At 47.0% G+C, this 24,698-nt stretch overlaps 1 protein-coding gene across 1 annotated transcript in view; it reads right to left on the minus strand.

The window, feature by feature from the left end:
- Positions 1-24,698, minus strand: part of LOC144497107 (antigen peptide transporter 2-like) — a 79,131-nt gene that overhangs the window by 29,241 nt on the left and 25,192 nt on the right. Inside the window, exons 5-7 of the mRNA XM_078217887.1 lie at positions 15,643-15,840; positions 3,402-3,530; positions 2,008-2,199 (exon numbers count right to left, since the gene is read on the minus strand). Of these exons, the coding sequence (XP_078074013.1) occupies positions 2,008-2,199; positions 3,402-3,530; positions 15,643-15,840 (519 nt within the window). The remainder of the gene's footprint in view (positions 1-2,007; positions 2,200-3,401; positions 3,531-15,642; positions 15,841-24,698) is intronic.

A 24,698-nucleotide genomic window follows, 5' to 3' on the forward strand; every position in this document is an offset into this window, starting at 1 on the left:
GAACAAGGATGTCTTACTGGAGCTGTGTGGCTTTTGCTACCAAATAAACCTGTTGGACTTTAACCTGGTGTTAAACTTCTTACTGTGTTTACCCCAGTCCAACGCCGGCATCTCCACATCATTACTGGAGCTGTACAGAGCCTTGGTGAGGCCACATCTGGAGTATTGTTTGCAGTTTTGGTCTCATTTAAGAAAGGATATATTTTCCGTTGAGGGAGTGCAGTGAAGGGTCACCAGAGTGATTCCAGGGATACAGGATTGTTGTAGGAGGAAAGATTGAATCAATTTGGCCGATATTCACTGGAGCTCAGAAGAATGAGAGGGGATCACATTGAAACATATAAAATTCTGATCGGACTGGACAGACTGGGTGCAGGGATGTTGTTTCCTCTGGCTGAGGGTCTAGAACAAAGGGTCACAGTATACGGGGGAGGCCATTTATCACAGATTAGCAGAAATTTCTTCTCAGAGGTGGCGAACTTGTGGAATTCTCTACCACAGATGGCTGTAGAGGTCAAATCACTGATTACATTTGAGGAGGAAATAGATTTCTAGACTCTAAAGGTGTCAAGGGGTATGGGAAGAATACAGGAGTATGGAGTTGAGATAGAGGATTATCCATGAGCACAATGAATGGTGGAGCAGGCGCCGAAGGCCGAAAGGCCGACTTCTGCTCCTAGTTTCAATGTCTCTATATTTCTATAAGGTCAGACGTGGAGATGTTTGCTGATGACAGCACAAATGTCCAGTACTGTTCATGACACCTCAGATAGTCCTGAAGTAGTCCATGTCCAAATGCAGCAATTCAGGCTTGGGCTAACAAGTAACATACATGTCACACAAGTGCCTGGAAATGATCTAGAACAACAGGGGATCTAATTATTGCCCCTTGACTCTCAATGGTATTACTGTCACTGAATCTTCCATTAGCCTTAGAATAAAAGGGAGTCACTTTAGAACAGAGAGGAGGAGAAATTTCTTCAGCCAGAGAGTGGTGGGTCTGTGGAATTCATTGCCACAGAGGGCTGTGGAGGCCGAGACGTTGAGCGTCTTCAAGACAGAAATTGATAAATTCTTGATTTCTCGAGGAATTAAGGGCTATGGGGAGAGAGCGGGTAAATGGAGTTGAAATCAACCATGATTGAATGGTGGAGTGGACTCGATGGGCCGAATGGCCTTACTTCCGCTCCTATGTCTTATGGTCTTATTAACATCCTGGGGGCTATCATTGACCAGAAACTGAACAAGTCATAAATACTGTGGCTACCAGAGCAGATCAAAGGCGAGAAATCCTGCAGCGAGTAACTCACCCCCTGACCCTCCCAAAGCCTGTCCACCACCTACATGGCACAAGTCAGGAGCGTGATGGAATATTCCCCACTTGCCTGGATGAGTGCAACTCCAACAACACAAGAAGCTCGACACCATCCAGGACAACACAGCCCGCTTGATTGGCACCCCTTCCACAAACATTCAATCCCTCCACCACTGACAAACAGGCTTTGCGGGGGGCCAGGAGGTGAGTTACTCACTAGCAGCCATGAGTACCATCTACAAGATACACTGCAGAAATTCACCAAAGTTCCTTCGGCAGCACCTTCCAATCCCACGACCACTTCCATCTAGAAGGATAAGAGCAGCATATACTGGGAACACCACCACCTGGAGGTTCCCCTCCAAGTCAATCGCTCACCATCCTAACTTGCAAATATATCGCCGTTCCTTCACTGTCACTGGGTCAAAATCCTGGAATTCCCTTCCTAACAGCATCGTGGATATGCCTACACCACATAAACTGCAGAAGGTCAAGAAGGCAACTCACCACCACCTTCTGAATGGCAACCAGGGATGGGCAATAAATGCTGATCTAGCCAGTGACATGCAGATTCATCAGATTCCAAAATTACTGTCAATATCTGATCTGTAATCTTTTAGGGATCCACTGTAATATTACCATTAATAACTGATCTTGGGGATATATTGGGTTTAATTCAATTATAAGCTTACCTTTAAGACCTGCACATCAGGTCTCGTTGGGTAGCAGAAGGATACATTCTGGAATTTCACATCTCCTTTCATTTTCCCAACTTTCAACTTCCCATCAGCGGGAAGATGGGAAGATTTCCGGTCTAGATATTCAAAGACTTTCTCTGCTGCTCCCACTGAATGAATCATCTCAGAGTACATGTGAACCAAACTCTGTTCAAATTGAGAGAAATCAGCATGATCAGGGAAAACCAGAACAAAAACATGTGCATACGCATTCCACAACACAGGGGAACACAGAAAAATACACACACCAACAACACATGGAAACACAGACAACACAAACATCCAAATATTCCAGAAACACTTGGCACAAGTAGCAGAAACATTCCTGTCACACAAGTGCCAGGCAATGACCATCTCCAACAAGGGAGGATCTAACCATCACCCCTTGACATGCTATGGCATTCCCATCTTTGAATCTTCCCACTATCAGTATCCTGGGGGTTACCATTGACCAGAAACTGAACTGGACCATACAAGTAGCCATGTAAATACTGTGGCTACCAGAGTAAGTCAAAGGCAAGGAATCCTGCAGTGATTAACTCAACTCCTGACTCCCCAGAGCCAGCCCATCGTCTACAAGGCACAAGTCAGGAGTGTGATGGAATATTTCCCACTTGTCTGGATGGGTGCAGCGCCAACAGCAGGGAAATGTGCGTGTATTGGATGAGAAGGCACAGGGACATATCAGACAGGAATTCGGTAGGATTCTGAGAGATCGGATGGGGTTAAGGGTAATGGGATTGGGAATGTACAGGGATGGAAAAAAGCTAAGATGCCATTAGAGAAAACTGGATTTATTTCCAGCTCGTATTGAAGGCTTCAACATCAGCTCTGGAGTAATTTGGTGTTCCACAGTCCATGGGCGACAGAGGAACAGTGGTTAGCACTGCTGCCTCACAGCGCCAGGGACCTGGGTTCAATTCTTGCCTTGGGTAACGGTCGGTGTGGGGTTTACATGTTCTCCCTGTGTCTGCGTGGGTTTCTTCCAGGTGCTTCGGTTTCCTCCCACAGTTAAAAGATGTGCAGATTAGGTGGATTGGTCAAAATAAATTTCCTCTAGTGTGTAGGTGAGGTGGATTAGCTATGGTGGATGCGCTGGGTTCCAGGGATGAGGAAGGGGGTTGGGCCAAGGTGGGATGCTCTTCAGAGGGTCAACGCAGACTTCATGGGCCAAATGGCCTCCTTCTGCACTGTAAGGATTCTATGATCAACATGCTGAGGTTAAGAAGGGAATGGATAGCGCGAGCAGTCTGGAGGACTACCTGAGAGACAAACGCAGGACACAAACAATTCAATCAAGAGACCAACATTACAACGAGAGAGAAAGGAGGGACTGGGGTTACACTTACCCGCACGTACATTCCAAAATCCATCTGATATATTATGAAAGCAACAAGATTCCCACTGCTCATCTGTCCAGTGTGTATCAGGTACTGTCCACAGTACAACATCATCAACTGCATCGCAAGCTGTACATGCTGCAGAGAAATAGTGAGAAAAGGATCAGGATGGACCAGTTATTAATGGTAATGTTACAGTGGATCCCTAAAAGATTACAGATCAGATATTGAACACCACCCTGTACACAGAGAGAGAGATACTGAACAACACCCTGTACACAGAGAGAGAGAGATACTGAACAACACCCTGTACACAGAGAGAGAGATACTGAACAACACCCTGTACACAGAGAGATACTGAACAACACCCTGCACACAGAGAGAGAGATACTGAACAACACCCTGTACACAGAGAGAGAGATACTGAACAACACCGTGTACACAGAGAGAGAGAGATACTGAACAACACCCTGTACACAGAGAGAGAGAGATACTGAACAACACCCTGTACACAGAGAGATACTGAACAACACCCTGTACACAGAGAGAGAGATACTGAACAACACCCTGTACACAGAGAGAGAGATACTGAACAACACCCTGCACACAGAGAGATACTGAACAACACCCTGTACACAGAGAGAGAGAGAGAGAGATACTGAAAAACACCCTGTATAGAGAGAGAGATATTGAACACCACCCTGTACACAGAGAGAGAGATACTGAACAACACCCTGTACACAGAGAGAGAGAGAGAGAGATACTGAACAAACTGTACACAGAGAGAGAGATACTGAACAACACCCTGTACACAGAGAGAGAGAAAGATACTGAACAACACCCTGTACACAGAGAGAGAGAGAGAGATACTGAACAACACCCTGTACACAGAGAGAGAGATACTGAACAACACCCTGTACACAGAGAGATACTGAACAACACCCTGTACACAGAGAGAGAGATACTGAACAACACCCTGCACACAGAGAGAGAGATACTGAACAACACCCTGCACACAGAGAGATACTGAACAACACCCTGTACACAGAGAGAGAGAGAGAGAGATACTGAAAAACACCCTGTATAGAGAGAGAGATATTGAACACCACCCTGTACACAGAGAGAGAGATACTGAACAACACCCTGTACACAGAGAGAGAGAGAGAGAGATACTGAACAAACTGTACACAGAGAGAGAGATACTGAACAACACCCTGTACACAGAGAGAGAGAGAGATACTGAACAACACCCTGTACACAGAGAGTGTGATACTGAACAACACCCTGGACACAGAGAGAGAGAGAGAGAGAGATACTGAACAACACCCTGTACACACAGAGAGAGAGATACTGAACAACCTGTACAGAGAGATACTGAACAACAACCTGTACACAGAGAGAGAGAGATACTGAACAACACCCTGTACACAGAGAGAGAGATACTGAACAACACCCTGTACACAGAGAGAGAGAGATACTGAACAACACCCTGTACACACAGAGAGAGAGAGAGATACTGAATAAACTGTACACAGAGAGAAAGATACTGAACAACAACCTGTACACAGAGAGAGAGATACTGAACAACAACCTGTACAGAGAGAGAGATACTGAACAACAGCCTGTACACAGAGAGAGAGAGAGAGAGATACTGAATAAACTGTACACAGAGAGAAAGATACGGAACAACAACCTGTACACAGAGAGAGAGAGATACTGAACAACAACCTGTACAGAGAGAGAGATACTGAACAACAACCTGTACACAGAGAGAGATACTGAATAAACTGTACACAGAGAGAAAGATACTGAACAATAACCTGTACACAGAGAGAGAGAGATACTGAACAACACCCTGTACACAGAGAGAGAGATACTGAACAACAACCTGTACAGAGAGAGAGATACTGAACAACAACCTGTACACAGAGAGAGATACTGAATAAACTGTACACAGAGAGAAAGATACTGAACAACAACCTGTACACAGAGAGAGAGAGAGAGATACTGAACAAACTGTACACAGAGAGAGAGATACTGAACAACACCCTGTACACAGAGAGAGAGAGAGATACTGAACAAACTGTACACAGAGAGAGATACTGAACAAACTGTACACAGAGAGAGAGAGATACTGAACAACACCCTGTACACAGAGAGAGATACTGAACAACACCCTGTACACAGAGAGAGAGAGATACTGAACAACACCCTGTACACAGAGAGAGATACTGAACAACACCCTGCACACAGAGAGATACTGAACAACACCCTGTGCACAGAGAGAGAGAGAGAGATACTGAAAAACACCCTGTAGAGAGAGAGATATTGAACACCACCCTGTACAGAGAGAGAGAGATACTGAACAACACCCTGTACACAGAGAGAGAGATACTGAACAACACCCTGTACACAGAGAGAGAGAGATACTGAAAAACACCCTGTATAGAGAGAGAGATATTGAACACCACCCTGTACACAGAGAGATACTGAACAACACCCTGTACACAGAGAGAGAGATACTGAACAACACCCTGTACACAGAGAGAGAGAGATACTGAACAACAACCTGTACAGAGAGAGAGATACTGAACAACTGTACAGAGAGAGAGAGATACTGAACAACTGTACACAGAGAGAGAGAGAGAGATACTGAATAAACTGTACACAGAGAGAAAGATACTGAACAACAACCTGTACACAGAGAGAGAGAGATACTGAACAACAACCTGTACAGAGAGAGAGATACTGAACAACAACCTGTACACAGAGAGAGATACTGAATAAACTGTACACAGAGAGAAAGATACTGAACAACAACCTGTACACAGAGAGAGAGAGATACTGAACAACACCCTGTACACAGAGAGAGAGATACTGAACAACAACCTGTACAGAGAGAGAGATACTGAACAACAACCTGTACACAGAGAGAGATACTGAACAAACTGTACACAGAGAGAGAGATACTGAACAACACCCTGTACACAGAGAGAGAGAGAGATACTGAACAAACTGTACACAGAGAGAGATACTGAACAAACTGTACACAGAGAGAGAGAGATACTGAACAACACCCTGTACACAGAGAGAGAGAGAGAGATACTGAAAAACACCCTGTATAGAGAGAGAGATATTGAACACCACCCTGTACACAGAGAGATACTGAATAACACCCTGTACACAGAGAGAGAGAGATACTGAACAACAACCTGTACAGAGAGAGAGATACTGAACAACTGTACACAGAGAGAGAGATACTGAACAACAACCTGTACACAGAGAGAGAAAGATACTGAACAACACCCTGTACACAGAGAGAGAGATACTGAACAACACCCGTACAGAGAGAGAGAGATACTGAACAACACCCTGTACACAGAGAGAGAAAGATACTGAACAACACCCTGTACACAGAGAGAGAGATACTGAACAACACCCGTACAGAGAGAGAGAGATACTGAACAACACCCTGTACACAGAGAGAGAAAGATACTGAACAACACCCTGTACACAGAGAGAGAAAGATACTGAACAACACCCTGTACACAGAGAGAGAGAGATACTGAACAACACCCTGTACACAGAGAGAGAGATACTGAACAACACCCGTACAGAGAGAGAGAGATACTGAACAACACCCTGTACACAGAGAGAGAGATACTGAACAACACCCGTACAGAGAGAGAGAGATACTGACCAACACCCTGTACACAGAGAGAGAGAGATACTGAACAACCTGTACAGAGAGAGAGATACTGAACAACAACCTGTACACAGAGAGAGAGAGATACTGAACAACACCCTGTACACAGAGAGAGAGATACTGAACAACACCCTGTACACAGAGAGAGAGATACTGAACAACACCCTGTACACAGAGAGAGAGAGATACTGAACAACAACCTGTACACAGAGAGAGAAAGATACTGAACAACACCCTGGACACAGAGAGAGAGATACTGAACAACACCCGTACAGAGAGAGAGAGATACTGAACAACACCCTGTACACAGAGAGAGAAAGATACTGAACAACACCCTGTACACAGAGAGAGAGATACTGAACAACACCCGTACAGAGAGAGAGAGATACTGAACAACACCCTGTACACAGAGAGAGAAAGATACTGAACAACACCCTGTACACAGAGAGAGAAAGATACTGAACAACACCCTGTACACAGAGAGAGAGAGAGATACTGAACAACACCCTGTACACAGAGAGTGTGACACTGAACAACACCCTGGACACAGAGAGAGAGAGAGAGATACTGAACAACACCCTGTACACAGAGAGAGAGAGATACTGAACAACCTGTACAGAGAGAGAGATACTGAACAACAACCTGTACACAGAGAGAGAGAGATACTGAACAACACCCTGTACACAGAGAGAGAGATACTGAACAACACCCTGTACACAGAGAGAGAGATACTGAACAACACCGTGTACACAGAGAGAGAGAGATACTGAACAACACCCTGTACACAGAGAGAGAGATACTGAACAACACCCTGTACACAGAGAGATACTGAACAACACCCTGTACACAGAGAGAGAGATACTGAACAACACCCTGTACACAGAGAGAGAGATACTGAACAACACCCTGCACACAGAGAGATACTGAACAACACCCTGTACACAGAGAGAGAGAGAGAGAGAGATACTGAAAAACACCCTGTATAGAGAGAGAGATATTGAACACCACCCTGTACACAGAGAGAGAGATACTGAACAACACCCTGTACACAGAGAGAGAGAGAGAGAGATACTGAACAAACTGTACACAGAGAGAGAGATACTGAACAACACCCTGTACACAGAGAGAGAGAAAGATACTGAACAACACCCTGTACACAGAGAGAGAGAGAGAGATACTGAACAACACCCTGTACACAGAGAGAGAGATACTGAACAACACCCTGTACACAGAGAGATACTGAACAACACCCTGTACACAGAGAGAGAGATACTGAACAACACCCTGCACACAGAGAGAGAGATACTGAACAACACCCTGCACACAGAGAGATACTGAACAACACCCTGTACACAGAGAGAGAGAGAGAGAGATACTGAAAAACACCCTGTATAGAGAGAGAGATATTGAACACCACCCTGTACACAGAGAGAGAGATACTGAACAACACCCTGTACACAGAGAGAGAGAGAGAGAGATACTGAACAAACTGTACACAGAGAGAGAGATACTGAACAACACCCTGTACACAGAGAGAGAGAGAGATACTGAACAACACCCTGTACACAGAGAGTGTGATACTGAACAACACCCTGGACACAGAGAGAGAGAGAGAGAGAGATACTGAACAACACCCTGTACACACAGAGAGAGAGATACTGAACAACCTGTACAGAGAGATACTGAACAACAACCTGTACACAGAGAGAGAGAGATACTGAACAACACCCTGTACACAGAGAGAGAGATACTGAACAACACCCTGTACACAGAGAGAGAGAGATACTGAACAACACCCTGTACACAGAGAGAGAGAGAGAGATACTGAATAAACTGTACACAGAGAGAAAGATACTGAACAACAACCTGTACACAGAGAGAGAGATACTGAACAACAACCTGTACAGAGAGAGAGATACTGAACAACAGCCTGTACACAGAGAGAGAGAGAGAGAGATACTGAATAAACTGTACACAGAGAGAAAGATACGGAACAACAACCTGTACACAGAGAGAGAGAGATACTGAACAACAACCTGTACAGAGAGAGAGATACTGAACAACAACCTGTACACAGAGAGAGATACTGAATAAACTGTACACAGAGAAAGATACTGAACAATAACCTGTACACAGAGAGAGAGAGATACTGAACAACACCCTGTACACAGAGAGAGAGATACTGAACAACAACCTGTACAGAGAGAGAGATACTGAACAACAACCTGTACACAGAGAGAGATACTGAATAAACTGTACACAGAGAGAAAGATACTGAACAACAACCTGTACACAGAGAGAGAGAGAGAGATACTGAACAAACTGTACACAGAGAGAGAGATACTGAACAACACCCTGTACACAGAGAGAGAGAGAGATACTGAACAAACTGTACACAGAGAGAGATACTGAACAAACTGTACACAGAGAGAGAGAGATACTGAACAACACCCTGTACACAGAGAGAGATACTGAACAACACCCTGTACACAGAGAGAGAGAGATACTGAACAACACCCTGTACACAGAGAGAGATACTGAACAACACCCTGCACACAGAGAGATACTGAACAACACCCTGTGCACAGAGAGAGAGAGAGAGATACTGAAAAACACCCTGTAGAGAGAGAGATATTGAACACCACCCTGTACAGAGAGAGAGAGATACTGAACAACACCCTGTACACAGAGAGAGAGATACTGAACAACACCCTGTACACAGAGAGAGAGAGATACTGAAAAACACCCTGTATAGAGAGAGAGATATTGAACACCACCCTGTACACAGAGAGATACTGAACAACACCCTGTACACAGAGAGAGAGATACTGAACAACACCCTGTACACAGAGAGAGAGAGATACTGAACAACAACCTGTACAGAGAGAGAGATACTGAACAACTGTACAGAGAGAGAGAGATACTGAACAACTGTACACAGAGAGAGAGAGAGAGATACTGAATAAACTGTACACAGAGAGAAAGATACTGAACAACAACCTGTACACAGAGAGAGAGAGATACTGAACAACAACCTGTACAGAGAGAGAGATACTGAACAACAACCTGTACACAGAGAGAGATACTGAATAAACTGTACACAGAGAGAAAGATACTGAACAACAACCTGTACACAGAGAGAGAGAGATACTGAACAACACCCTGTACACAGAGAGAGAGATACTGAACAACAACCTGTACAGAGAGAGAGATACTGAACAACAACCTGTACACAGAGAGAGATACTGAACAAACTGTACACAGAGAGAGAGATACTGAACAACACCCTGTACACAGAGAGAGAGAGAGATACTGAACAAACTGTACACAGAGAGAGATACTGAACAAACTGTACACAGAGAGAGAGAGATACTGAACAACACCCTGTACACAGAGAGAGAGAGAGAGATACTGAAAAACACCCTGTATAGAGAGAGAGATATTGAACACCACCCTGTACACAGAGAGATACTGAATAACACCCTGTACACAGAGAGAGAGAGATACTGAACAACAACCTGTACAGAGAGAGAGATACTGAACAACTGTACACAGAGAGAGAGATACTGAACAACAACCTGTACACAGAGAGAGAAAGATACTGAACAACACCCTGTACACAGAGAGAGAGATACTGAACAACACCCGTACAGAGAGAGAGAGATACTGAACAACACCCTGTACACAGAGAGAGAAAGATACTGAACAACACCCTGTACACAGAGAGAGAGATACTGAACAACACCCGTACAGAGAGAGAGAGATACTGAACAACACCCTGTACACAGAGAGAGAAAGATACTGAACAACACCCTGTACACAGAGAGAGAAAGATACTGAACAACACCCTGTACACAGAGAGAGAGAGATACTGAACAACACCCTGTACACAGAGAGAGAGATACTGAACAACACCCGTACAGAGAGAGAGAGATACTGAACAACACCCTGTACACAGAGAGAGAGATACTGAACAACACCCGTACAGAGAGAGAGAGATACTGACCAACACCCTGTACACAGAGAGAGAGAGATACTGAACAACCTGTACAGAGAGAGAGATACTGAACAACAACCTGTACACAGAGAGAGAGAGATACTGAACAACACCCTGTACACAGAGAGAGAGATACTGAACAACACCCTGTACACAGAGAGAGAGATACTGAACAACACCCTGTACACAGAGAGAGAGAGATACTGAACAACAACCTGTACACAGAGAGAGAAAGATACTGAACAACACCCTGGACACAGAGAGAGAGATACTGAACAACACCCGTACAGAGAGAGAGAGATACTGAACAACACCCTGTACACAGAGAGAGAAAGATACTGAACAACACCCTGTACACAGAGAGAGAGATACTGAACAACACCCGTACAGAGAGAGAGAGATACTGAACAACACCCTGTACACAGAGAGAGAAAGATACTGAACAACACCCTGTACACAGAGAGAGAAAGATACTGAACAACACCCTGTACACAGAGAGAGAGAGAGATACTGAACAACACCCTGTACACAGAGAGTGTGACACTGAACAACACCCTGGACACAGAGAGAGAGAGAGAGATACTGAACAACACCCTGTACACAGAGAGAGAGAGATACTGAACAACCTGTACAGAGAGAGAGATACTGAACAACAACCTGTACACAGAGAGAGAGAGATACTGAACAACACCCTGTACACAGAGAGAGAGATACTGAACAACACCCTGTACACAGAGAGAGAGATACTGAACAACACCCTGTACACAGAGAGAGAGAGAGATATTGAATAAACTGTACACAGAGAGAAAGATACTGAACAACAACCTGTACAGAGAGAGAGATACTGAACAACAACCTGTACAGAGAGAGAGATACTGAACAACAACCTGTACACAGAGAGAGATACTGAATAAACTGTACACAGAGAGAAAGATACTGAACAATAACCTGTACACAGAGAGAGAGAGAGAGATACTGAACAACACCCTGTACACAGAGAGAGAGATACTGAACAACACCCTGTACACAGAGAGAGAGAGAGATACTGAACAACACCCTGTACACAGAGAGAGAGAGATACTGAACAATACCCTGTACACAGAGAGAAAAAGATACTGAACAACAGCCTGGACACGGAGAGAGGGATACTGAACAATACCCTGTACACAGAGGGAGAGATACTGAACAACACCCTGTACACAGAGAGAGAGAGAGATACTGAACAACACCCTGTACACAGAGAGAGAGAGAGATACTGAACAACACCCTGTACACAGAGAGAGAGAGATACTGAACAACACCCTGTACACAGAGAGAGAGAGATACTGAACAACACCCTGTACAGAGAGAGAGATTTGAACAACACCCTGTACACAGAGAGAGAGAGATACTGAATAAACTGTACACAGAGAGAAAGATACTGAACAACAACCTGTACACAGAGAGAGAGAGATACTGAACAAACTGTACACAGAGAGAGAGATACTGAACAACAGCCTGTACACGGAGAGAGGGATACTGAACAATACCCTGTACACAGAGAGAGAGAGAGATACTGAACAACACCCTGTACACAGAGAGAGAGAGAGATACTGAACAACACCCTGTACACAGAGAGAGAGAGATACTGAACAACACCCTGTACACAGAGAGAGAGAGATACTGAACAACACCCTGTACAGAGAGAGAGATTTGAACAACACCCTGTACACAGAGAGAGAGAGATACTGAATAAACTGTACACAGAGAGAAAGATACTGAACAACAACCTGTACACAGAGAGAGAGAGATACTGAACAAACTGTACACAGAGAGAGAGATACTGAACAACAGCCTGTACACGGAGAGAGGGATACTGAACAATACCCTGTACACAGAGAGAGAGAGAGATACTGAACAACACCCTGTACACAGAGAGAGAGAGAGATACTGAACAACACCCTGTACACAGAGAGAGAGAGATACTGAACAAACTGTACACAGAGAGAGAGATACTGAACAACACCCTGTACACAGAGAGAGAGAGAGATACTGAACAAACTGTACACAGAGAGAGAGAGATACTGAACAAACTGTACACAGAGAGAGAGAGATACTGAACAAACTGTACACAGAGAGATACTGAACAATACCCTGTACACAGAGAGAAAAAGATACTGAACAACACCCTGTACAGAGAGAGAGAGAGATACTGAACAACAGCCTGTACACGGAGAGAGAGAGAGATACTGAACAACACCCTGTACACGGAGAGAGGGATACTGAACAATACCCTGTACACAGAGAGAGAGAGAGATACTGAACAACACCCTGTACACAGAGAGAGAGAGATACTGAACAACACCCTGTACACAGAGAGAGAGAGCGATACTGAACAAACTGTACACAGAGAGATACTGAACAATACCCTGTACAGAGAGAGAGAGAGATACTGAACAACACCCTGTACACAGAGAGAGAGATACTGAACAACACCCTGTACAGAGAGAGAGAGAGATACTGAACAACACCCTGTACAGAGAGAGAGAGAGATACTGAACAGCACCCTGTACACAGAGAAAGGGAGATTTTGAACAACACCCTGTGCACAGAGATACTGAACAACACCCTGTACACAGAGAGTGACAGACGCACTACCAGCTGCCCACAGCGCTCCATCCGGGACTAAGCCTGTTTTTGGAGAGACGGTTGGCAAACCTGGTGCCTCAGTAACAACTCTCCTCAGGGCTCCCAGCTCCTCCATTAGCGATTCTATTGGATTCCCCTCCCCATCCCATTTCCCACCTTACTGTCCAAATGTGAGCCTCAGACACGTCCAGGAAACCCAAGTCACTGCTGAATAAGCCCTCAGTGGTCACATACATGTGGGTAGGAGGTGTCCTCATTGCAACACAGCTGTAGGAGGTCCAGACTTACAGAGGACATTTGGATATCCCTTCTGGATGTGCCCCTCCTGCGCACCATGGACTCTCGGGAGAACTACTCAGGGAGCTATTAATGTTAAGTCACCAATGCTCACTGACCATTCAGTGTAGGAGGGTGATCAAGACCTGCAGTGAGGAAAGGGCTGCGAGACTCCTCAGAGACAGTGTGAATGTCTGGCTGCTGGCAGCTCGCAGACTCCCTGTGGCTTGGCTCATTTCAGAGCGCTGATGCTCCGAGTCTGTCATCTCTCCTGGTGCTATCTCGAGGGGCTTGGGGTTCAGTTAGAGGATTCCCTGTATCATTACTGAGTCCCGTCAGTGTGAGGGCAACACATGCACGGAGATGACAACATCGCATAGAGGGAACGGAACTGGCAAATCTGAATGCATCCTGACTAGCAGAGTTGCCATTGCTGTCTGGAAAGGGTGAGTCTGATGGACTGGACACTCACAGGATCTCCTGCCTGCCTACGGGTAAATGATTTCCCTCCTCTCCTCCACAGCATCCACCATCCATGTCAGGGAACCCACCGTGCACCTTGGAACTGGCTTTTCTTGCTGCCATTCTCTTGGCAGGACTGAGGAAGTACTGTGGAGCTGCTTAAATGTAGCACCCCTTTAATTGAAGTGCTCAGATAACCCCAGGGAGGCCAATTCAAACACTGCGACACAGGAACTGCATTAGTCCCATAAAAAAACTTTTTTTTCAAAGTGTCCAACAACTCCAGTCTAGATTACACTGACAGGGCTGACCGGATTCACTCCCATTTTCACAACAAAAATGACACTCAGACAAATTTTGGGAATATTCCGGCCACAGTGAACGCGGAAGGCTTGGAATACAAAAGCAGGGATGTACTTCTGAGGCTTTATAAAGCACTGGTTAGGCCCCATTTGGAGTACTGTGAGCAATTTTGGGCCCCACACCTCAGGAAGGACATACTGGCACTGGAGCGGGTCCAGCGGAGATTCACACGGATGATCCCGGGAATGGTAGGCCTGACATACGATGAACGTCTGAGGATCGTGGGATTGTATTCATTGGAGTTTAGGAGGTTGAGGGGAGATCTAATAGAAACTTACAAGATAATGAACGGCTTAGATAGGATGGACGTAGGGAAGTTGTTTCCATTAGCAGGGGAGACTAGGACGCGGGGGCACAGCCTTAGAATAAAAGGGAGTCACTTTAGAACAGAGATGAGGAGAAATTTCTTCAGCCAGAGAGTGGTAGGTCTGTGGAATTCATTGCCACAGAGGGCTGTGGAGGCCGAGACGTTAAGTGTCTTCAAGACAGAAATTGATAAATTCTTGATTTCTCGAGGAATTAAGGGCTATGGGGAGAGAGCGGGTAAATGGAGTTGAAATCAACCATGATTGAATGGTGGAGTGGACTCGATGGGCCGAATGGCCTTACTTCCGCTCCTATGTCTTATGGTCTTATGGAACACCTGTAGACATTTCACTGCAATGTGCCTGAGTTTTCATGCTGATGTTTTAAAGTAATACACCATTTTAATGTGTTGAGATAAAGGCAACATGGGTCAATGCTCAGATTAGGAGCTGATTGTTGCTGGGTGAAGTCGCTGGGAAATACACAGCGAGCGGGATTGCCCTGTCACTTACCCTGTGACACACTAGATACACCGCTCTAACAATATCCCGTTTGGTCTTGAGTTGGTGAGTTGCTTGGAGCTTCTCTTCGAACAGTTCTGACTCTTCATTCTCAGTGGCAAAACTCCTGACCATTCTGATCCCTGAAATAATCTCTCCGGCCAGTTGGTTTGACTTGGCGATGGAATCCTGCACCTCCTGAACCAGTTTCTGTCCCAAAACAAAACACAACAATCATTCCCAGCACAATTCTTACAGGCCGTGACGTATCATAGGCTGTCTAAATAGTGAGTGAATTTCAGTCTAACTTAAGTGTGAAGAGTTAATATTTGGTTGAGGTAGAGAGGGGGATCTGGAGATACAATGTACAAAGTGGCAGTGCAAATTAACAAAGCCACAAGGAAACGGGTAGGGTACGGGAACCGTGGTGCACGAAGGTTGTGATGAACCTGGTGAATAAGAAAAGAGAGGCGTACAGAAGGTTCAGAGAGCTAGGAGGTGTTAAGGATTTAGAGGAGTATACGGGATGTAGGAAGGAGCTTAAGAAGGAAATTAGGAGAGCGAGAAGGGGTCATGAGAAGACCTTGGCGGGTAAGATTAAGGAGAATCCCAAGGCTTTCTACAAATATGTCAAGAGTAAAAGGATGAGATGTGAAGGCATAGGACCCTTAAAAGGTGAAGGGGGAAAAGTTTGTGCGGAACCGTTAGAAATGGCGGAGGTGCTTAATGAATACTTTACCTCGGTATTCACGGTGGAAAGGGATCTGGGTGGTTGTACTGCTGGTTTGCGGTGGACAGAAAGGATCGAGCATGTGGACATAAAGAAAGAGGATGTGTTGGAACTATTGAATGGCATCAAGGTTGGTAAGTCGCCGGGACCGGATGGGATGTACCCCAGGTTACTGTGGGAGGCGAGGGAGGAGATTGCGGAGCCTTTGGCGATGATCTTTGCATCGTCGATGGAGACGGGAGAGGTTCCGGAGGATTGGAGGATTGCAGATGTGGTCCCTATATTCAAGAAAGGGAACAGGGACAGCCCGGGAAATTACCGACCGGTGAGTCTAACCTCAGTGGTTGGTAAGTTGATGGAGAGGATCCTGAGAGACAGGATTTATGATCATCTAGAGAAGTTTAGTATGATCAAAAGTAGTCAGTACGGCTTTGTCAAGGGCAGGTCGTGCCTTACGAGCCTGGTTGAGTTCTTTGAAAATGTGACCAAACACATTGACGAAGGAAGAGCGGTGGATGTGGTCTATATGGACTTCAGTAAGGCGTTCGATAAGGTCCCCCATGCAAGACTTCTTGAGAAAGTGAGAGGGCATGGGATCCAAGGGGCTGTTGCCTTGTGGATCCAGAACTGGCTTGCCTGCAGAAGGCAGAGAGTGGCTGTGGAGGGGTCTTTCTCTGCATGGAGGTCAGTGACCAGTGGAGTGCCCCAGGGATCTGTTCTGGGACCCTTGCTGTTTGTCATTTTCATAAATGACCTGGATGAGGAAGTGGAGGGATGGGTTGGTAAGTTTGCTGACGACACCAAGGTAGGTGGTGTTGTGGATAGTTTGGAGGGATGTCAGAAGTTGCAGCGAGACATAGATAGAATGCAAGACTGGGCGGAGAAGTGGCAGATGGACTTCAACCCGGATAAGTGTGTAGTGATCCATTTTGGCAGATCCAATGGGATGAAGCAGCAGTATAATATGAAGGGTACCATTCTTAGCAGTGTAGAGGATCAGAAGGACCTTGGGGTCCGGGTCCATAGGACTCTTAAATCGGCCTCGCAGGTGGAGGATGCGGTCAAGAGGGCATACGGCGTACTGGCCTTCATTAATCGAGGGATTGAGTTTAGGAGTCGGGAGATAATGCTGCAGCTTTATAGGACCCTGGTTAGACCCCACTTGGAGTACTGCGCGCAGTTCTGGTCACCTCATTACAGGAAAGATGTTGAAGCCATTGAAAGGGTGCAGAGGAGATTTACAAGGATGTTGCCTGGATTGGGGGGCATGCCTTATGAGGATAGGTTGAGGGAGCTTGGTCTCTTCTCCCTGGAGAGACGAAGGATGAGAGGTGACCTGATAGAGGTTTACAAGATGTTGAGAGGTCTGGATAGGGTAGACTCTCAGAGGCTATTTCCAAGGGCTGAAATGGTTGCTACGAGAGGACACAGGTTTAAGGTGCTGGGGGGTAGGTACAGAGGAGATGTCAGGGGTAAGTTTTTCACTCAGAGGGTGGTGGGTGAGTGGAATCGGCTGACGTCGGTGGTGGTGGAGGCAAACTCGTTGGGGTCTTTTAAGAGACTTCTGGATGAGTACATGGGATTTAATGGGATTGAGGGCTATAGATAGGCCTAGAGGTAGGGATATGATCAGCGCAACTTGTGGGCCGAAGGGCCTGTTTGTGCTGTGGCTTTCTATGTTCTATGAAACCAAATAATGCGTTCACTTCTACAGTCCCTATGTCAAACTGTTCAAGACTTCACAGTCCGTCTCCCCAAATTCTGTCCTGACATCCTCTTTTCACGAATGAAGACAAATGTGAAGTACTCATTTAACACCCAACCAATGTCAGGGAAAATACTGGAAAATCTCAGCAGGTCTGGCAGCATCTGTAAGGAGAGAAAAGAGCTGATATTTTGAGTCCAGGTGGCCCTTTGTCAAAGCTGTGACAAAGGGTCGTCTGGACTCGAAACGTCAGCTCTTTTCTCTCCTTACAGATGCTGCCAGACCTGCTGAGATTTTCCAGTATTTTCTCTTTTGGTTTCAGATTCCAGCATCCGCAGTAATTTGCTTTTACCCGACCAATGTCCTCTGGCTCCATCCATAGATTGGCCCCTTGGTCCCTCATGGGCCCTACTCTTTCCCTGCTTATCCTCTTCCCCTCAATATACTTGTAGAATATCTTGGGAATCTCCCTAATCCTACCCCTCTCTTTGCTCTCCTCACTGCTTTCTTAGATCCATCCTGCACTTTCTATGCTCCACTAAGGACTCCACTGATTTGCTCCCTTTATACCTGCTAAAAGTCTCTCTTTTCTTCTTTATCCAGTCCTGAATATTCCGAGACATCCAGAGTTCTCTGACCTTGTTACTCCAACAGTTCACTCTATTGGGAACATGTTGGACCTGTACTTTCCCCATTTCCTTTTTGAATGCACCCCACTTTTCCGCTGTAGACTTTCCTACAAGAAGCTGTTCCCAGTCTATTTTGGCCAGATACTGCCTTATTTTAATAAAATCTGCCTTCCCCCAATCCAAGACCATTCTAACAGATCATCTTTTTCATTTTCAATAACAAACTTAAACCATAATGTGTTGTGGTCACTATCACTAAAATGCTCTCCCAATGCATCCTCAAACATCTATTTGGCTTTGTTTCACAGAATTAGATCCAGCACTGCGATGTCCCTTGTTGTACCTTCTACATATTGACGTAAAAATCCGTCCTCAATACATTTCAAGAAATCTGCTCCCTCTAAACCCTTGACAGTATCACTAGCCAAATTAATGTGGGAAATTGAAATCTTCTAATATAATTATCCCATTATTACACACCTCAGTGAATTGTCTATATATAAGTATCGATAAGTATGGCAAGTTTTGGGAACCTTGGATAACAAGAGATATTGAGATCAAAAAGGAGGTGGTATTGGGGTTCTTGAGAAACATTAAGGTAGACAAGTCTCCAGGGCCTGATGGGATATACCCCAGAATACTGAGGGTGGCAAGGGAGGAAATTGCTGGGGCCTTGAGAGAAATCTTTGTATCCTCACTGGCTACAGGGGAGGTCCCAGAGGATTGGAGAATAGCCAATGTTGTTCCTTTGTTTAAGAAGGGTAGCAAGAATAATCCAGGTAATTACAGGCCAGTGAGCCTTACATCAGTGGTAGGAAAATTATTGGAGAGGATTCTTCGAGACAGGATTTACTCCCACTTAGAAATAAGTGGACGTATTAGTGAGAGGCAACATGGTTTTGTGAAGCGGGGGGTCGTGTCTCACTAACTTGATCGAGTTTTTCGAGGAAGTGACGAAGATGATTGATGAGGGTAGGGCAGTGGATGTTGTCTCAATTGACTTCAGTAAGGCTTTTGACAAGGTCCCTCATGGCAGACTGGTGCAGAAGGTGAAGTCACATGGGATCAGAGGTGAGCTGGCAAGGTGGATACAAAATTGGCTCAGTCAAAGAAGACAGAGGGTAGCAGTGGAAGGATGCGTTTCTGAATGGAGGGCTGTGACAAGTGACATTCCTCAGGATCAGTGCTGGGACCTTTGCTGTTTGTAATATATATAAAAGATTTGGAGGAAAATGTAACTGGTTTGATTAGTAAGTTTGCAGACGACACAAAGGTTGATGGATTTGCGGATAGCGATGAGGATCATCAGAGGATACAGCAGGATATAGATCAGTTGGAGACTTGGACGGAGAGATGGCAGATGGAATTTAATCCGAACAAATGTGAGGTAATGCATTTTGGAAGGTCTAATACAGATAGGAAATATACAGTAAATGGCAGAACCCTTAAGAGTATTGATAGGCAAAGGGATCTGGGTGTACACGTACACAGGTCACTGAAAGTGGCAATGCAGGTGGAGAAGGTAGTCAAGAAGGCATACGGCATGCTTGCCTTCATCAGCCAGGGCATTAATTTTAAAAATTGGCAAGTCATGTTGCAGCTTTATAGAACCTTAGTTAAGCTGGAATATAGTGTTCAATATAGTCGCCACACTACCAGAAGGATGTGGAGGCTTTGGAGAGGGGACAGAAAAGATTTACCAGGACGTTGCCTGGTATGGAGGGCATTAGCTATGAGGAGAGGTTGGAGAAACTTGGTTTGTTCTCACTGGAACGACGGAGGTTGAGGGTTGACCTGATAGAAGTCTACAAGATTATGAGAGGCATGGACAGAGTGGATAATCAGAAGCTTTTCCCCAGGATGGAAGAGTCAATTACTCGGGGGCACAGGTTTAAGATGCGAGGGGCAAGGTTTAAAGGAGATGTACGAGGCAGATTTTTTTACACAGAGGGTGATGGGTGCCTGGAACTTGTTGCCGGGGGAGGTAGTGGAAGCGGACACGGTAGTGACTTTTAAGGGGCGTCTTGACAAATACATGAATAGGATGGGAATAAAGGGATATGGTCCCCGGAAGGGTCGGGGGTTTTAGTTCAGTCGGGCAGCATGGTCGGTGCAGGCTTGGAGGGCCGAAGGGCCTGTTCCTGTGCTGTAATTTTCTTTCATCTTTGTTCTATATCTGCTCCTCTTTTCCGCAGACTCTTTGGGGACCTAAAATACACTCCCAGCAATGTGACTGCCCCCGTTTTATTCCTAAGTTTTATCTGCAAAGCCTCATTTGAAGACCCTTCCAAGATATTGTCCCTTCTTACCGGAATAACTGACTGCAGGACACTGTCCCAGACTGCATCACTGCGATGCTGACTGCAGAACACTATCCCAGACTGCTTCACTGCGATGCTGACTGCAGGACACTGTCCCAGACTGCTTCACTGCGATGCTGACTGCAGGACACTGTCCCAGACTGCTTCACTGCGATGCTGACTGCAGGACACTGTCCCAGACTGCTTCACTGCGATGCTGACTGCAAGACACTGTCCCAGACTGCTTCACTGCGATGCTGACTGCAGGACACTGTCCCAGACTGCATCACTGCGATGCTGACTGCAGGACACTGTCCCAGACTGCATCACTGCAATGCTGACTGCAGGACACTGTCCCAGACTGCATCACTGCGATGCTGACTGCAGGACACTGTCCCAGACTGCATCACTGCAATGCTGACTGCAGGACACTGTCCAGACTGCATCACTGCAATGCTGACAGCAGGACACTGTCCCAGACTGCATCACTGCAATGCTGACTGCAGGACACTGTCCCAGACTGCATCACTGCAATGCTGACTGCAGGACACTGTCCCAGACTGCATCACTGCGATGCTGACTGCAGGACACTGTCCCAGACTGCATCACTGCGATGCTGACTGCAGGACACTGTCCCAGACTGCATCACTGCAATGCTGACTGCAGGACACTGTCCCAGACTGCATCACTGCGATGCTGACTGCAGGACACTGTCCCAGACTGCTTCACTGCAACGCTGACTGCAGGACACTGTCCCAGACTGCTTCACTGCGATGCTGACTGCAGGACACTGTCCCAGACTGCATCACTGCGATGCTGACTGCAGGACACTGTCCCAGACTGCATCACTGCAATGCTGACTGCAGGACACTGTCCCAGACTGCATCACTGCAATGCTGACTGCAGGACACTGTCCCAGACTGCATCACTGCGATGCTGACTGCAGGACACTGTCCCAGACTGCATCACTGCGATGCTGACTGCAGGACACTGTCCCAGACTGCATCACTGCAATGCTGACAGCAGGACACTGTCCCAGACTGCATCACTGCAATGCTGACTGCAGGACACTGTCCCAGACTGCTTCACTGCAACGCTGACTGCAGGACACTGTCCCAGACTGCTTCACTGCAACGCTGACTGCAGGACACTGTCCCAGACTGCATCACTTCAATGCTGACTGCAGGACACTGTCCCAGACTGCATCACTGCGATGCTGACTGCAGGACACTGTCCCAGACTGCTTCACTGCAACGCTGACTGCAGGACACTGTCCCAGACTGCTTCACTGCAATGCTGACTGCAGGACACTGTCCCAGACTGCATCACTGCGATGCTGACTGCAGGACACTGTCCCAGACTGCTTCACTGCGATGCTGACTGCAGGACACTGTCCCAGACTGCTTCACTGCAACGCTGACTGCAGGACACTGTCCCAGACTGCATCACTGCGATGCTGACTGCAGGACACTGTCCCAGACTGCATCACTGCAATGCTGACTGCAGGACACTGTCCCAGACTGCATCACTGCGATGCTGACTGCAGGACACTGTCCCAGACTGCATCACTGCGATGCTGACTGCATGACACTGTCCCAGACTGCATCACTGCGATGCTGACTGCAGGACACTATCCCAGACTGCATCACTGCGATGCTGACTGCAGGACACTGTCCCAGACTGCTTCACTGCGATGCTGACTGCAGGACACTGTCCCAGACTGCATCACTGCGATGCTGACTGCAGGACACTGTCCCAGACTGCATCACTGCGATGCTGACTGCAGGACACTGTCCCAGACTGCATCACTGCAACGCTGACTGCAGGACACTGTCCCAGACTGCTTCACTGCGATGCTGACTGCAGGACACTGTCCCAGACTGCATCACTGCAACGCTGACTGCAGGACACTGTCCCAGACTGCATCACTGCGATGCTGACTGCAGGACACTGTCCCAGACTGCTTCACTGCGATGCTGACTGCAGGACACTGTCCCAGACTGCTTCACTGCGATGCTGACTGCAGGACACTGTCCCAGACTGCATCACTGCAACGCTGACTGCAGGACACTGTCCCAGACTGCTTCACTGCGATGCTGACTGCAGGACACTGTCCCAGACTGCTTCACTGCGATGCTGACTGCAGGACACTGTCCCAGACTGCATCACTGCAATGCTGACTGCAGGACATTGTCCCAGACTGCATCACTGCAATGCTGACTGCAGGACACTGTCCCAGACTGCTTCACTGCGATGCTGACTGCAGGACACTGTCCCAGACTGCATCACTGCAACGCTGACTGCAGGACACTGTCCCAGACTGCATCACTGCGATGCTGACTGCAGGACATTGTCCCAGACTGCATCACTGCGATGCTGACTGCAGGACACTGTCCCAGACTGCATCACTGCGATGCTGACTGCAGGACATTGTCCCAGACTGCATCACTGCGATGCTGACTGCAGGACATTGTCCCAGACTGCATCACTGCGATGCTGACTGCAGGACACTGTCCCAGACTGCTTCACTGCAATGCTGACTGCAGGACACTATCCCAGACTGCATCACTGCGATGCTGACTGCAGGACACTGTCCCAGACTGCATCACTGCAATGCTGACTGCAGGACACTATCTCAGACTGCATCACTGCAATGCTGACTGCAGGACACTATCCCAGACTGCATCACTGCAATGCTGACGGCAGGACACTGTCCCAGACTGCTTCACTGCAATGCTGACTGCAGGACACTATCCCAGACTGCATCACTGCGATGCTGACTGCAGGACATTGTCCCAGACTGCATCACTGCGATGCTGACTGCAGGACACTGTCCCAGACTGCTTCACTGCAATGCTGACTGCAGGACACTATCCCAGACTGCATCACTGCGATGCTGACTGCAGGACACTGTCCCAGACTGCTTCACTGCAATGCTGACTGCAGGACACTATCCCAGACTGCATCACTGCGATGCTGACTGCAGGACACTGTCCCAGACTGCATCACTGCGATGCTGACTGCAGGACACTGTCCCAGACTGCTGCACTGCGATGCTGACAGCAGGACACTGTCCCAGACTGCATCACTGCAATGCTGACTGCAGGACACTGTCCCAGACTGCATCACTGCGATGCTGACTGCAGGACACTGTCCCAGACTGCTTCACTGCGATGCTGACAGCAGGACACTGTCCCAGACTGCATCACTGCAATGCTGACTGCAGGACACTGTCCCAGACTGCATCACTGCAATGCTGACTGCAGGACACTGTCCCAGACTGCATCACTGCAACGCTGACTGCAGGACACTGTCCCAGACTGCATCACTGCAATGCTGACAGCAGGACACTGTCCCAGACTGCATCACTGCGATGCTGACTGCAGGACACTGTCCCAGACTGCATCACTGCAATGCTGACTGCAGGACACTGTCCCAGACTGCATCACTGCAACGCTGACTGCAGGACACTGTCCCAGACTGCATCACTGCGATGCTGACTGCAGGACACTGTCCCAGACTGCATCACTGCAACGCTGACTGCAGGACACTGTCCCAGACTGCATCACTGCAATGCTGACAGCAGGACACTGTCCCAGACTGCATCACTGCGATGCTGACTGCAGGACACTGTCCCAGACTGCATCACTGCAATGCTGACTGCAGGACACTGTCCCAGACTGCTTCACTGCAATGCTGACAGC

Source organism: Mustelus asterias, chromosome 8 (assembly GCF_964213995.1).
Source record: "Mustelus asterias chromosome 8, sMusAst1.hap1.1, whole genome shotgun sequence".
In the NCBI taxonomy this organism is placed as follows: domain Eukaryota; kingdom Metazoa; phylum Chordata; class Chondrichthyes; order Carcharhiniformes; family Triakidae; genus Mustelus; species Mustelus asterias.